General features: G+C 42.0%; 2 protein-coding genes and 1 non-coding gene across 3 annotated transcripts; all 3 read left to right on the forward strand.

Annotated features, from left to right (window-relative positions):
• Positions 1-5,558: 5,558 nt before the first annotated feature.
• On the forward strand, positions 5,559-8,601 carry VAMP714 (vesicle-associated membrane protein 714). The gene is made up of 4 exons (XM_078578074.1): positions 5,559-5,858; positions 7,104-7,294; positions 8,181-8,344; positions 8,407-8,601. Exons 1-4 carry the CDS (start codon positions 5,642-5,644, stop codon positions 8,495-8,497), a joined length of 663 nt encoding a protein of 220 aa, XP_078434200.1. The 5' UTR covers positions 5,559-5,641; the 3' UTR covers positions 8,498-8,601.
• On the forward strand, positions 8,602-8,673 carry TRNAP-AGG (transfer RNA proline (anticodon AGG)). The gene has a single exon. It is a non-coding gene; the product is annotated as a tRNA-Pro (tRNA).
• Positions 8,674-8,901: 228 nt separating this feature from the next.
• SWC2 (DNA binding protein SWC2) lies at positions 8,902-12,192 on the forward strand. Its single transcript, XM_078578073.1, has 11 exons — positions 8,902-9,257; positions 9,410-9,479; positions 9,717-9,788; positions 9,895-10,188; positions 10,274-10,349; positions 10,457-10,576; positions 11,019-11,087; positions 11,162-11,204; positions 11,265-11,330; positions 11,399-11,553; positions 11,621-12,192. Exons 1-10 carry the CDS (start codon positions 8,917-8,919, stop codon positions 11,550-11,552), a joined length of 1,305 nt encoding a protein of 434 aa, XP_078434199.1. The 5' UTR covers positions 8,902-8,916; the 3' UTR covers position 11,553; positions 11,621-12,192.
• Positions 12,193-15,637: the final 3,445 nt, after the last annotated feature.

Below are 15,637 nucleotides of genomic sequence, written 5' to 3' on the forward strand. Positions count from 1 at the left end.
AGAACTTCAAGACCCTGGATCTAACCACAGGCCACAATAGAGACAAGACGTGCCACGAACTAACCTTGGACGGGGATCCAGGGAAGATTGGGTGTGCACTTACTGCAAAAAGCTGGGACATCTTCGTGAGAAGTGTTGGAGGCTTCATGGAAAGCCTCCTCACATCGCTAAAGCTCATCTGACCCAGAATTCTCAGCAAGGGGGAGACACTTCTGACACTCCACCTGCACTTGAAGATTTCCAGATGGTCCTGTAGAAGCTGCAGAACCTGGAGAGCATGATCACCTCTACTAACGGCTCCATTATCGGATCCACATCAATGGCGAACTCTGGTAACTCTAAACTTCTCACTAGTTTAAACAATTTTACACAAAACTCAAAAATGGCATGGATACTTGACTCTGGGGCAACTGACCATATGACTCATTCGAAAGATTTATTTACTACATATGAGTCAATGGCCGCAGGAAAGTATGTCCAAACAGCAGATGGGTCTTTAATGCATGTTGCTGGTTTTGGACAAATGAACTTACCACCCATAGGAAATATCTCCTATGTATTATATGTCCCAAAACTGTTTATTAGTCTTATTTCTGTTCAGAAATTAGCAAAAATACAACAATTCACTATCCTTTTTGATGACATTGATGCTTATCTATGTCACAAGGTCCTCGGGTCGAAGATTGGGCTAGCTAGAGTTCAACAAGGACTCTATTATCTCCCTGGACCAGAGTCATCTCAATGGATGGGACCAAAAGTAGCTACTACACAAGCATCATCAGTGGAGAAGATCATGGAGACCCATCAGCGGATGGGTCATCCCTCTTTTCATCTCCTTAAACAACTTCATCCCTCTCTGTTTAAGGATACTGATATGAAATTATTAATCTGTGATGCTTGCCAGTTAGGTAAATTTAAGAGAGCAACTTATCCGGTTAGTAATAATCGAGCTAATATTCCTTTCCAACTACTTCATTGCGATGTTTGGGGTCCATCTCCTACTAGTGATTTATTAGGGCATAAGTATTTTTTAATATGCACCGATGATCACAGTAGGTTCACTTGGATGTTTCTACTCAAACAAAAGTCTGAAGTAACCAAGTGTGTCAAGAATGTTTGTGCTCTTATCGAACATCAGTTTGGGAGTACTATAAAGGGAATAAGAACTGACAATGCAAAGGATTTCCTTAATGGAGATTTAAGGGAATTCCTAGCATCTAAGGGAATACTTCATGAAACTTCTTGTCCCTATACCCCTCAGCAGAATGGACTTGCTGAGAGGAAGATAGGTGACTTAGTTGATAAGGCTAGAACTCTTCTTATCCAAGCTAGTATGCCTTTGAACTTATGGGGATTTCCAGTTATGACTGCAACTCACCTTATCAACCAATTACCCTCTAAGAATCTGAACTTACAAAGTCCAGTACATATTCTTGAGCAGCACTTTCCCACTGTTAGACCGAAAAATGACCTATCAACTAAAATATTTGTCTGTGTTGCCTATGTCCATAATCCTGGACATAAGCAAAATAAGTGGTCCTCCAAAGGACTGAAATGTGTATTTTTGGGCTATTCAAACACCCAAAAAGGATATAAAGTTTATCATCCAATCACAAGAAAATATATGGTCTCAAAAGATGTTATCTTTGATGAAACCACCTTCTATTATAAAACCACTAAACACGACACCCATCGGGACCTTAATTATCTGAAAAGACTTAATGATGAAACCTTAGAATCTCCTGAATCTGATACTGATCTTCTGGATCAGTCTCAAATTCAGCAGTCTGAGCTCCGTCTGCTTCCATCTACTAGTCTTCCAGGGTCTGATATACAAACTCCTGTTGTCTTAGAGAAATCTGAGACAACAGCTAGTCCATCATCAGATACTTGGCCAGTAGATGAATCTTCCTCTCAACCCACACATGTTGAGGAAGAACCATTCTCAACATTTCCTCAACCAAGTACAGATCCTACTGCTCTCCAACCAGACATTGGAAGTGGTACAGGTGAATGGTCTATCGCCCTCAGAAAGGGTAAACGATCATGTGTTAAACCTCGGCCATACACTGCAGCAAATTTTCTGCAGTTTACTGTAGTGTCACCTGAGTATAAAACCTTCCTTCTCAATATCCAAGAAAGATATATTCCTAAAACTCCCCAAGAGGCTTTACAAATTCCTCATTGGAAGGAGGCTATGGATGAGGAGATGAGAGCTCTCCTATTAAATGATACTTGGGACATAGTGGATCTCCCAAAAGGAAAAAGGACTGTTGAGTGTCGATGGGTGATTACACTGAAATGTACTATGGAAGTCACCAACAAACTAAAGGCAAGGCTTGTTGCTAAGGGCTTCACCCAGACCTACGATATTGACTACCAGGAGACATTCGCGCCGGTAGCTAAGATGAATACCATTCGAATTATTATTTCTTTAGCTGTCCACTTCGACTGGGCTCTAAAGCAGTATGATATTAAGAATGCTTTCCTTCATGGGGAGCTAAAAGAGGAGATCTATATGACTCTCCCACCAGGGTATGGTGATACCAAACTATCAGGTAAAGTATGTAAATAAAAAAAGGCTTTATATGGTTTAAAACAGTCCCAAGGGCATGGTTTGGTAAGTTCACCCAAGCTATGAACAATTTGGGTTATCGTCAATGCAATGGTGAACATACTCTCTTCTTTAAACATTCTTCCTCCTTATTAACTCTTCTTCTTGTTTATGTTGATGATATTATCATCACTGGAAGTAACATAGCCAAAATTAATAACCTGGAAAAACACCTCAGTTCTGTATTCCAGGTCAAACAATTAGGACCCTTAAAGTACTTCTTAGGCATTGAATTTGCCCGATCCTCTGAAGGACTACTTCTGACTCAGCAGAAGTATATCCTAGAACTCCTTGAAGAAACCAAACACCATAATTGTCGGATTAGTGAAATTCCAATCAAGGCTAATCACCATCTTCTCCTTGATAACACTGAAGAAAAAGTTGATGTCACCGCTTATCAGAAACTTATTGGCAAATTCCTGAATTTATCTCATACACGACCCGACATATGTTATACTGTTAATGTCCTCAGCCAATTTATGCATTCACCTCGTATTTCTCATTTCCAAGCTGCTACCAGAGTTCTCAGGTATCTAAAGGGAACTCTCGGACTGGGCATCACCTACCGAAGAACAGGTAAACTTGATTTAGTTTTATACACTGACTCTGATTTTGCAGGATCCAGGATGGATTATAAATCCACCTCAGGATACTGTACTCTCCTAGGTGGCAATCTAGTCACATGGAGGAGTAAGAAACAAAGTGTTGTCTCTAAATCCAGCACCGAAGCTGAATTCAGAGCAATGTCCAAGGGAATTGATGAAGTAATGTGGATCTGCCACATGCTTGACGATCTCCACATTCAATACGACAAACCAGTTTCAATCCGCTGCGACAACAAGTTCGCCATCAGCAGTGCTCATGACCCTGTGTACCATGATCGGATGAAACATGTCAATATCAACAGGTTTTACATCCAAGATCATTTGGAACGTGGATTATTAAAGACAGAGCATGTGGCCTCTGAAGATCAATTTGCTGACATCTTCACCAAGAGGCTACTCGGCAAAACCCTACGGCAATTTCTCTCCAAGCTTGGAATGATGGGTATCCATTCCGGCGCTTGAGGGGGAGTGTTAAGGACAGAGATACTAACTATTGGGCCCAAGGCCTTGTAAATGTAATAGCCTAACCCTAGGGAAAATAATAAAAAACTAATCCCTCTAGGTTGAGTTAATGTGCCTGTGCAAGGCCCATTAACAGCCCATTAAGGGCCCATTAGTGGGGGCCCTTAGGGTCCCATATATTAGGCCCATTAAGGGCCTAATATGCCTGGGCCTGATTCACATCAGGCCCAGCATCCAACGGCTATATTTTTAAAAATATAGCCGTTGGAAAGGAATATTCCCTGTCAGGGAATATTCCTTTCTTACAACAGCTTCTTTCTGTCTTTTCTCTCAATGTTTTTCTTATATAAAAGGGGCCATGGTTCAGTAATAAAGTATCTTTTGTGTGCGATTAATTCTGTCTCTCTCTCATCCTGCGCACTGTTTCTCTCTCTACTTTCTCTCTTCTCAGAATTCTACAGATATGGTAGTTTTCATGGTAGAGAAAAGAAGTGAGAAAATGAGAAAGAAAAGAATGGTAGAATAGGCAAAGATGGTGGGCGATTAAAAGAATGAAAGACAACACAGAGGTCAGAGAGTAATTGGAAAAGAAAAGAAAGGTGGCTGAGTGAGGAGAGAGAAAACCAAGCAGGAGAGACAAAAGTAGAAAAAAAGAAGAGAAAATGAGCCTCAAATATTTCACATATGAGGCTGGTAAAGCTATTGTGCTGTGCATACTGACCATCAAAAAATCTTTTGATGGTTACGAGAACCAAGGCCAGATCAGATATGGAATTGATTATAAAGTTGGTGTGATATTGAAAAGCTGAAAGGATCCACATATTCACCATATGGTATTGATCAATTTGATCCAATTTGATAATGATTGATTGGATCCAAATTGGAAACTTGACTTGGCATGACAAAGCGCAATGGTAGTCACACCAATATGGTTATCAAAATCCAATAATTCACTTTAATCAGTTTGAAAACTCCAAATTATGCATTGAGTAATCTTAAAACAAACTCATGATATTGTAATATGATTTTTTCCCCTAAGTCACGGGGACATCACTTGCCCATGCACAAGTGAGCCTCACTGATAGCATTTCGGTAAGTCCTATGTCACAGAGTCTGCAGTTTCCTCCCCTTTCGGTTTGGGGGACAGATTTCACTGGCACCTACTAACGGAACGGAATAGAACGGATAGCAAGAAGGCTTTCACATCGGATGACAGATGATAGATGACGAACAATGGCAGCGGCTGACGGACCGTCATCCATTTCTGAACTTTATGCACGAATATAGTTCCAGATCGTCCCGGACGTGGATGATGAACGGGACGGGATGAAGATCGTCCCATCTGACATCCCAAATCAGTGCAGGGACGTGGACAGGACGGTTTTTTCGTCCGAGACCTCTGGACGGGACGATCTTTTCATCCGAGTGGACGAAAACCATCCCGTCCGTTCATCCTGGGATGGTTTTCGTTCCAACCTTACGGACGGAACGATTTTTTCATCCTGGGACGAAAAAACCGTCCCGTCCACGTTCCTGCACTAGTAATAGTTCCAGATCGTCCCGTCCGATGTCCGGAATCAGTGCACGGACGCGGACGGGACTTTTCTTTCGTCCCGAGACAGCTGGACGTGACGGTGTTTTGTCCGAGTGGACGAAAACCGTCCCGTCTAGCGGTCACGGGACGAATTTCCGTCCCGATTTTCGTCCAACCTCGCGGACGGGACGTTTTTTCGTCCCGGGACGAAAAACCGTCCCGTCGCGTCCATGCACTATAGCACGAATAAGATACTGTTAGCCTTAGAACATTTGGAGTGAAATAATATAAAGAAAGTAAAGTAGCTTATAATAACTGCATATATATATATTTGATTTAAACCAGTCAATTGCATTTCTTCTGAGGGGGATCGTCGTTGCTGTAGGCGAGTATCTGGTTGATCGAGGTGATCTTGCGTTGTCGGCCATGGCGATCTTGTATGCGTTGGTGGCGAGGGGAACGGTTGTTTTGGCCGAATTCAGCGCAGTCACGGGGAACACCGGGGCGGTGGCTCGGCGCATCCTGGAGAAGCTACCGCCGGACGCCGATTCCAGGCTATGTTTCTCGCAGGAACGTTTCATCTTTCATGTGCTCAGATTGGACGGGATCACGTTCCTCTGCATGGCTAATGATACTTTTGGAAGTAAGTTTTCATTTTCTGATGACAATTTTGGTTACTTTTACTCGCAGAATTTGATCGCAGAATCTAGCCTTTAAATTTTTGTGCGTATTCATTTTTTCTGAGTATTTCAAATTTTTTTTCTCAAAAGGATTGGTAATTAGGCTATTTTATGGTTTTTTATTCTCCTTTTGGAGTCGCTTGAAATGTTTCTAGTTACACTAGGGATCCATTGTTGTATCTATGGTGTAGTGAGTTCGAATTGCCTCGTTTAAATCTAAGAGAGAGATAGAATTAATGAACCTGAAATTATGCTCTTGTTCCTCATGTTAAAGAACGTGCATAGGCCGAGACTCCGGTTAATGTGGGGTAAGGGATCCTCGGTTTGTCAAATTAAGCCCAATAATTTTCTGGAAGGCAGGAAATTAATTGACAGAAGAGAAATTATCGTAGCAAGAGAAGTGGAATTTAAACAAGTAGAATTCGGAGACATGTGCTCGGTGTTGAACTTGATCCTAAACGGCAAATTTTGCCTCTCTGTTAGCTGAAAATGTACTACCAATCATTATGGGTATCAAGTTAGGGTGGGAATAGAAATGATTATTTCCTTATACAAGATCAAACGTTCTTCCATATTTTAGAATTTAAAACAAACTAAGTTGAGACAAACTTAAAGTGGGATAAGTGGTTTTAGAAAATAAAATAAAAGTGGCAATTATTCGACACATATAACTTCAGATTATTCTAAAGATTTATCACTAGTTTTTCATACAAGTAGTATTTTCATGCTACGTCGATTAAAATATGACTGTATATATTTCGAGCCAAAGATGAATAAACTACGATCATTGGAACCTATCTCAGATATTTTTTATGCTTTCTCAGGATCATAGAATGTCAGTCCGGAACCATCCGAAACCATGCTTTGCTTTTTTTTAATCCTCCCTATTGTGCTTCGATAGAACTAAATGGTTAAAATATATTGTTTCGGCTATGTTCAGACAGTGGAATATTTATTTACATTGTGAATTTGAATGGAAGCGTGTGGTTCTTCTGCTTATTTTACTCTCAGAAATGATACATTGTGTAAACCTTTCTCTTTGATTTCGCATATATGGTCGCGTTGGCCATGCAATCCATCCCACAGAGGCTACAATATCAGATTTTGCTAATTGGAATTCATCGCCTGAATGAGCTTGCATTCATTAATCTGTGATATATTTTAATATTTGATGAATGAGTAATTTTTTTGTGTCCGTGCTATTCCAGGAAGAGTGCCTTTCTCATATTTGGAGGAGATCCATATGCGTTTTATGAAAAATTACGGGAGAGTGGCTCATTCCGCATTAGCCTACTCAATGAATGACGAATTCTCCAGGGTCTTACACCAGCAGATGGAGCACTTCTCCAGTAATCCAAGCGCCGATAGTCTGAACCGTGTAAGGAACGAAGTCAGTGAGGTAAATCATCCCAATCATCTGATATTTATGCAATTTCACATTTCTAGTGTGGTATTGAGTCAAAGATCGTCACCAATTGAACTGACCTCTTGATCTTATTTTTTGACTGGATTGACTCGACTGATATGATCTTGTGTTTGCTGTTGCCATTGTCTATAATGAGAGGATGATAACGAGTAGTCATCTTCCCCAACATTAGTTGCTGTCAAAATTGTAGGAGGATGATGACAAAATTGTTATCGTCAGAGTCTCTCATTGGCAGGGCGGATGATTTGTCTCATGGTTGTCCCTCGTCATTCTCTCTTTATTAACCTCTCCCGGATGATGAAAGACAACGAAGAAAGTATCATTGTCTTCTGCATGATGACAGTGATGATGATGATGAAATCATCATCGTTGCTCAAACTGTGGGCAATGACGACGATGATGACTGGTTTTGGATCGTCCTCCATCACTAATCCGATCATTGGCCAAGGTCGTTCGATTGATTGAATATCCATTTTCACATTTCTCTCTCTCCCACTCTTTTTCTTTCCACTTTTACTGCCATCCGCTTTTGTATATATACCAAGCCGTTATGCCAGTTTATTAAGACGTCTCATTCTCTTATTTCACTTTCTCTGTCCTCAACATTTTATTGATTTTTTTTAGAAATAGCTAACATGTGTATCCGTTGGTATAAATTACTGCATTAAAACCTTACATCTGTATCCGAGTCTTCTTTTTGCTAGTTCATTGAAGACTATTATATAAATGGAATTTTAGACATCGACAGAGTTTTAAATGTGTATCATTAAAAACCTTATACTTCTCCGCATCAAATTCTTTCGGGCACACACACACACACACTTATAAATATATTTAAAAATGTAAATGGAGTTCTCAGATCCGAACAATCATGGTGGAAAACGTGGACAAGATACTGGCGAGAGGAGAGCGGATCGAGCTGCTCGTGGACAAGACTGCCACAATGCAAAACAGCTCTTTCCATTTCAGGAAACAGTCACGACGCCTGCACCGAGCTCTTTGGATGAAGAACGCCAAGCTCCTGTGAGTACTTTCCTCTTCGTAAAGTCAACGGATTTGACTTTGACTTTGACATTGACCTGCAGAGCCATGCTGACTTGCGCGATGCTCCTCCTGCTGTACATCATAATCGCCGCTTGTTGCGGTGGGATCACCCTCCCTTCCTGCCGCTCCTGATGCCACCAAACCTATCACTCTGCTGTAATGTTGTTTTATCGAATAATTATTTCATCTATGTAGGTTTTTTTCCTATTTATTATATTTTATTTCATATAACAACTGGGCATTTGGTCTAGTGGTATGATTCTCGCTTAGGGTGCGAGAGGTCCCGAGTTCAATTCTCGGAATGCCCCCATGAATTTTAACTTTTGGCAAAGTTTATTTTACCTGTTTGGTTGCATCTGCGCATGCTGTATTTTTTTAACTCTGCTACTCCGATATCCCTTTTTTTTAATAATAAAATTTATTTTATCTGTGTTGTTGCGTCTGCACATGTTGAAAGTTATTTAATAATAAATAGCTTTGTTTTTGGCCCCACAGTCCAAAGATTGTTGCAACAGGTAATCGCCGTCCACCCGTCAACGACCGAGCGGCGGATGGCGTTGACGGAATCGACATTATCGTCCCGAGGAAAACAGATGACGATGACGGTTCGATGCAACGTCGTCATCGTCAGCTGTGGCGAACTCGGTATAAAAAGATTAATAAACGTTCATTTTTTTTTTACCGTAAGAAAGCTAATTCGCTCTGAGGAGGGCGAGGTTCTTCCTAGTGACTCCGGAGGGAAGCCGGCGTCGAATCTGTACGCCGTCGCCGGGCGGCGCAGGCTTCACGGAGAAACCCTAATTTTACTGCCAGGAAGAAAGGCGATGGCGTTCGCGGAGGAGGAAGAACATGGTTTTCTGGATCGAACTTCGAGATCAACAAGGGGCAAAAGGTACTTCCCGTCGTCGCTGCCCTCGCAAACGAACCCTAATTTTTCTTCGAAAGTCGGTGATGAATGGGAAATTCTCTATTCTTTCTTCTTCTGTCTTTATGCGAAATGATGAAACTGATGTGTTTTTGTTTGTTGATCGATTCTGGCTGCAGGATGACCAAGTTGCTCGATGAGGAGATCGACGAAGACGAGCAGTTTTGGAATCAGGATGCTCTGAAAGAGGTACGCACATATTCGTTGAATGAGTTCCTCCCTGGAATTTATTCCACGCGACTGACACTTAAACATTAAAAAAGTTTGCGAATTGGCTCTTTGTGGGCCTCAGAGCATATCTGATGAATTCTCGAAGAATGTTTTTTCGTAGAAATAACAATTTTTTCACTGACGGAGTTATTCTTCGATATGAACATGCGTACTTCTTCTAAACATTCTTATTCTCTGACTCGATTTGTTGTTCAGGACGAGAACGACGACAACTATGAGGAGGAGCAGGAGGTTATCGATGAATACGACAGCGATTTCAACGACGATGTGGGAGTCCTGATCGCTGCATTATTTTCTTTTGTTCGGGAAAAATATACAATATTTAATTTTTTGTTCTACACACTTTTTTTAATTTTTTGAATCCGAATTTCAGGAGCCAGAGCCGGGAGAGGAAGTCAAAGATGAAGGAGACGAGAGAGAAAAGACGAAAAAAAAGTTGATTTTCCCCGGAAAACTAGCATCAAAAAAGAAGAAAAAGAAGAAGGAAAAGAAAGTTGAAGTCAAGCCAGCGCCTGAAGAAGAGCCACTTACTCTCGAAATCGAGCCGGAGGTACAAGAAGCTTTCGACGGAACAGACAGGATCGTTAGGAAATCTACTAGAACTTCGGTGATTGTGCGTCAGGCGGAGAGAGATGCCATCCGTGCTGCTCTTCAAGCTACTATGAAGGTATTTTTGCTTTAACCCATGGGTTATTTTAATTTTAGGATAACATCCAACTTTATCATATCAAGTTTTATTTTGTGGGTATTAGCCAATAAAGAGGAAGAAGGAAGGGGAAGAGAAGAAGATGACGCAGGAAGAGATGCTTCTCGAAGCAGCCCAGACAGGTCAGCGGTGCAGTAGATATTTCTCTTAGATATTTAAGGTTTGACATAAAAAAAAAGAGAATGAAAAAGATATTTACGGTTTGACTGGAGAAAGTCAACTATTGCAGAAATCCGGAACCTAAGGAATTTGGAGCGGGTGTTGGCAATGGAGGAGGAAGTGAAGAAGAGAGCGGTTGTTCATAAGGAGGTCTACTCTGGCCCGTGCGTGAGATATGTCTCCAGAGATGGCGAGTACCCTCTCCTTTTTTCCGTGCTTATTTTCTCTGAGATTCCAAAAACTTGAATAAAGGATTTCTAATTCCTCTTCTTTCCGAATGAAAATTTTAAAAATTTCTGCGCTCCATTCTGTTATTTCTCGTAGTTTTTTTGTGTTCCTCTTAAAGCAAAAAAATTCTCAGCACTGTTTTTTTAATCTTGAGCTTAATTAATCCTTGACTCACTTAAATCTTGATTTATTTCTGCCTAGTGCCTCCAGAGATGTCAATCACCCTCCAATTCTTTGCAAAAAATTTCTATTTTTTCATCAGACATCAATCTCTCTACCCAATGTCATACCTCGGATGAGTTGACATTGAGTCCTTGATTTGTTTTCGATTGCATTAATACAACTACTTTCTTTCAAATGATTTCAAGCTTAACCCGTCAAAATAAAAGGTCCGCCCACTGCAGGCAATACATTCCTCGAGCTCATCAACGGCGCCTCCTTCCAGTCTGAGCTTTGCACTGCTGCGCCGCCATGTACTCTCTCTCTCTCAGTCTCTCTCTATCCCTCTCTCTCTCTCTATCTAACTTGGTACGTTGGTGACACACAGATCCTGAGAAGGCCGTTTGCGTCGTCACCGGACTTCCCGCCAAGTGAGATATTTTTACACATTTGACCCTTGCGTAGAGTCAACACCGAAATTTGACACGCAGGTACCGCGATCCATGCACTGGCCTCCCCTATGCGACTCTGGACGCCTTCAAGTCTCTCCGCGAGCGGTGAGCTCACCTCCTAGATGTCGCCACCGCCGTTTCACTAACCGGCCATTTGTTCGAATCTTTGTCAGGTTCCGGGCTGGACCAGAAGGCCAGGAAAGTGGGCCCAAACTCGGCCCATTGTTATCCCTCGTCCCCAACGGCGGGTTCGCCACCAAGTCCCATAGGTCGGCACCGCCGCGACGAACTGTGACGTCATCGGCGTGGGGATCTTGCCGCCTCTAAGGTAGGAACTCGGAAAATCTTGTTTATTATTATTACTGTTTTTACAGTTGGTTTATTATCTGGACCAGAGTGTGAGAAAGGCAGCAGCGACGGCGGCGAGGCAGTAGACGGTGACAACGCCGCCGCCGCGGCCCTTGAGTCGCATCTCCTTCCTATCCGTGGCCTCCCTGGCGTAGGCGGCGTACTCTTGAAAGACCTCCCCGTGGCGGTGCTCGCCGGCCAGTGCCGCCACCAGCACGGCGAGCGCGTCCTTGCCGTTGAGCGCAGTGCCGTCGGTGGCCTCGACCATGAGCCGCGTCTCGCGTACCTCCATTGTCTCCTCTGTCAGCGCCACCACTGCCACCACAGCTGCGCCAACCCCGTCCAGCAGCGCGCCGAACCGTCTCTTCTATTTGTTTTTTACATGATAAGAAGCTGAGCCGAACGATTGGACTAATTGTGGAGACACGTGGCTTGCTGACAGTACATGATGGAGCAGTTGCGGTGCTGATGGCAAATGGAAAACATCTGTCAGAGGAAGGTAATCTTTCAATAATAGAACAAATTAAACTTTTTCATTCATGTTTGGGTCATCCATAATTTGAACTCGTGAGATGGATGTTCCCTGTTTTTACTCGTGATGTGGATTTTTCCAAACTCATATGTGATGCATGCCAATGTGCTAAACACAAGAGATCATCGTATGATCTTATACTGTTGCGATACCGGCATTGAAGCATATGAAGAATAGTAAAGAGGAAAGTAAGAGGAAGGGAAAAGGAAACAATAACAAAGGAATCACCCAGCTTGATCGATGACATCGGCTGGCAGTTGGAATAACCACCAGGTAATTTGGCAGGAAAGTTGGTATTTTGAACAAAGAATATAAAAATAAGAATAGGGTTTGCCCGTCCCAATATTGGTATTGGATGACAGTATCGGGATGGATGCTGTATCGCAACTGGAAAGGGAATTTCTGGTATCAATTTTTTTCGATATCCGGATATTGGTTGCTACAGTGACGATATCCGATACCGATATCTGTCTCGATGTCGCCATCTGCCTCCGTCTCAGGGGGGAGGATGACGACACCGGCTATCGGGTGTGGATATTGGATTTCGATATCCACATCAAAAGGATGCTTAAAAATATTATTTACCAACAAGTGTTTAGCGGTAGGAAGGGTTTAACGAGGCCAAGAGATTACTAGGAGACCTTTTTGATTGTTTACCCATTTTGTTTAATATATACAGCTCAATATTTTCAATTTCTTCCATATGGGATGACAGGATTCAGAGTTAGATGTTAAACTCGGAATCTGTTTATTGCACATGGAAGAAAATAGAAATTTTTAGCTCTACTTATTGAACGGTATGCAAATACTTTAATTAGCCAACATATTTATGGCGCTAAAAATATGGCGGCGGTAGGTAGAATATTATTTTATTACTTAACATATGGCCTGCCTCATTTAATATATACAAAGCAACATTTCTAATTTCTTTCATGTGGGACAACGAGATTCAGACTTTACATTAAACTTAGAATCCTGTTATCCCATATGGAAGAAATAAAAAATGTTGCATTCTATATATTAACAGAGGTTGGTATAACATTTTAATTATACAAAGCTGATGTACTTAAGCCTAGGCATGAGGTACAAATGTTTACTTTTTTAAGTTGATACCGGTTCTGATATCCGGATATCAAAATCCGATATCGGGTATCCGATAACCGTTTCGTCCTCACACCCCCCCTCAATATATGTCATCGATATCCGCCTAGACTTAAAGGACGGATATCGACTGATATCTGATATCAGACACCGTCCCGCTTTTCTCCCTGATATCGAATATCGGCTGTCCGATGTCAAATATCGGATGGATATCGGACGGATATCGGACGGATATCGGTTGGGCAATCACTAAATAAGAGGAGAGAGAGAAAAGGGAGCAATATTTGACTTCTTGAGAGAAAGGAAGGCATCTACTTGCTGGGAGCAGATCGGCAGGGGTTATCTTTTGAGAGTCACGACTACATTCGGTCAGAGACGTACGGGAGGGACCTCTCCGGTCTTGATCCATACCAGAGAAGGATTCTACATCCAAGAGGAAGAAGAGGTATCTAGTAAACGATAAACGCTGGTAGGTTAGGATTCTAGCATTGTTGTTTGTGTTGATTTCCTAGAGGCCAACCTCCTGGAGAGAGCGATGTGCATGGACCAGGTGAGTAGGGATGCAGCTCCGTGGACAGCTCGTCGGGCCTGATAGGTGGTGGTATCACACCCTTCTCAAAGGAACCGTACGTGACACTCTCGTGTCATACGGCTCCGCCCCAGAATCTGGACCTCCTCGCTCCCGCTTTCGCGCCCGCTCACTCGCGCCTCGAACCAACCTGTCCTCGCATGGATGTTCCGAATCATTCATTCATTGCCAAGGTAGCTTTAGCTATTTATTGATTGAAGCGGTAGAAGCTAGTCGCCAGAAGCGATCTTCCAGGCCGGTAAGGATCATCGAATTCATTTTTCTAATTATGAAGCATGGCTAAGTGATCCAACTCACATTGCACCTAGTGCCTAGGTGGTTTGGCCAATAGTGGGTCAAGAAATATTAAATGGTGATGTGGGCGGCGGTTTTCGAGGAATACAAATAACCTCTGGGTTTTTTCAGCTTTCGCGCGCATCTGGAATAACTAGTGAATTACAACTAGAACATGTATTTGTAATATTGGTATTAGAGCCGCGATCCCGGCATAATGACAGTCAAGGAATTAGAAATCAAGATTGAGGAAATTTAGAAGAATGTTGCCAGAATTCAAGAACAGCAGCAAAACTTGCAAACATAAGTTCAGATTTTAGATGAGAAATGGCAAAAGTCGCATGAAGATTTACGTTGATCGGGAGATTTTTCTGATTACGTTGATTGAAAGTGCGACACAAGCAATTAGGAACCAAAAATCAAAATCCATTCATCCCAAATGGAACATACGCCATTAAAAGAAAAAAATAATTAATCCCGTTGAACCAAATTGGAACACAAGCCACTAAGAACAAAACAACTTCCACAAGCCAAATTGGAACACATGCCATTAAAAAAAAATTTTTAAACGTGCAATTTAATGAGATAAAAGTTTTAAATTCTCACTGCAGGCATGCTCTCATAGTAAACAGTCAATTTGTAACATAAAAAGTCAGTTTTATAAAGAAAAATGAATATAAATATACTGATTGAGAACTCAAACGAGGTTGCGAGTTAGTTCAGTTCTCCAAAAAAAAGTTATCTGCGCTTGGATCAGTACAAAAGACATTGGTCGTGGAAGAACGGAAGAGACAATTTTCGCAACGAAGATCACCATTGTCCAATAAAATTACCTTAAACAAATGGACCAATAGAAGTAAATTAAGAGTAACGACTTACACTAGTCTTCATTGTCAAAAAAGTCATTCACACTGTCTCCATCACATAGCTGAGCATGCTCAGCACGTAACCAAGACTTGACTGTGACCAGGAGCTAGATGCTTTTGGCAGTAAGACGTGCCCACTTTAAAGTGATGACTGCACGTCCTGCGGTGAATAAACGTTCTGCTGGGGACATACTGAGAGAAACTCTTGCGCAAGGGTAGAAAGTCACGGGTAGGTTTGTATGCCTATGCGTGCGCACCATCCCAGTGCTGTCTTATTGTCCTTCCTCTTCGTTGATTGTAGATACGCCACCAATTCCTTTGATGGAGTTGGTACTCACTGTTCCTTCTCCCGTGCTGACGCTACGCCATCGATGAGTTATGTGAGCCAGTCCTCATCCTCGGTGTCATTACCAATTATGTCTTTCTCACCATGTTGAGGAATAAGTCGATGAAAAAATGCCAATGCATCCTGAATGCCACTAGGATTGAGTGATGCTCCTTTGTTGAAAGGGTCAAGAATTGCTGCTGTTGTCGTCGCTTGATTTTCTGAAATCATCTTCTTGTACTTCAACATCTTACACTTCATGCTCTCGCAAGCTTTGCAGATGGACGCAAATTGAGCAGAGGTCATCCCTCTTCCTGATGTGAATATTGTAGACATATCAAACTTGAGCAAGATTGTGTCGATATGTAGCATCAATGC

Source organism: Wolffia australiana, chromosome 7 (genome assembly GCF_029677425.1).
Source record: "Wolffia australiana isolate 7733 chromosome 7, ASM2967742v1".
Taxonomy (NCBI): domain Eukaryota; kingdom Viridiplantae; phylum Streptophyta; class Magnoliopsida; order Alismatales; family Araceae; genus Wolffia; species Wolffia australiana.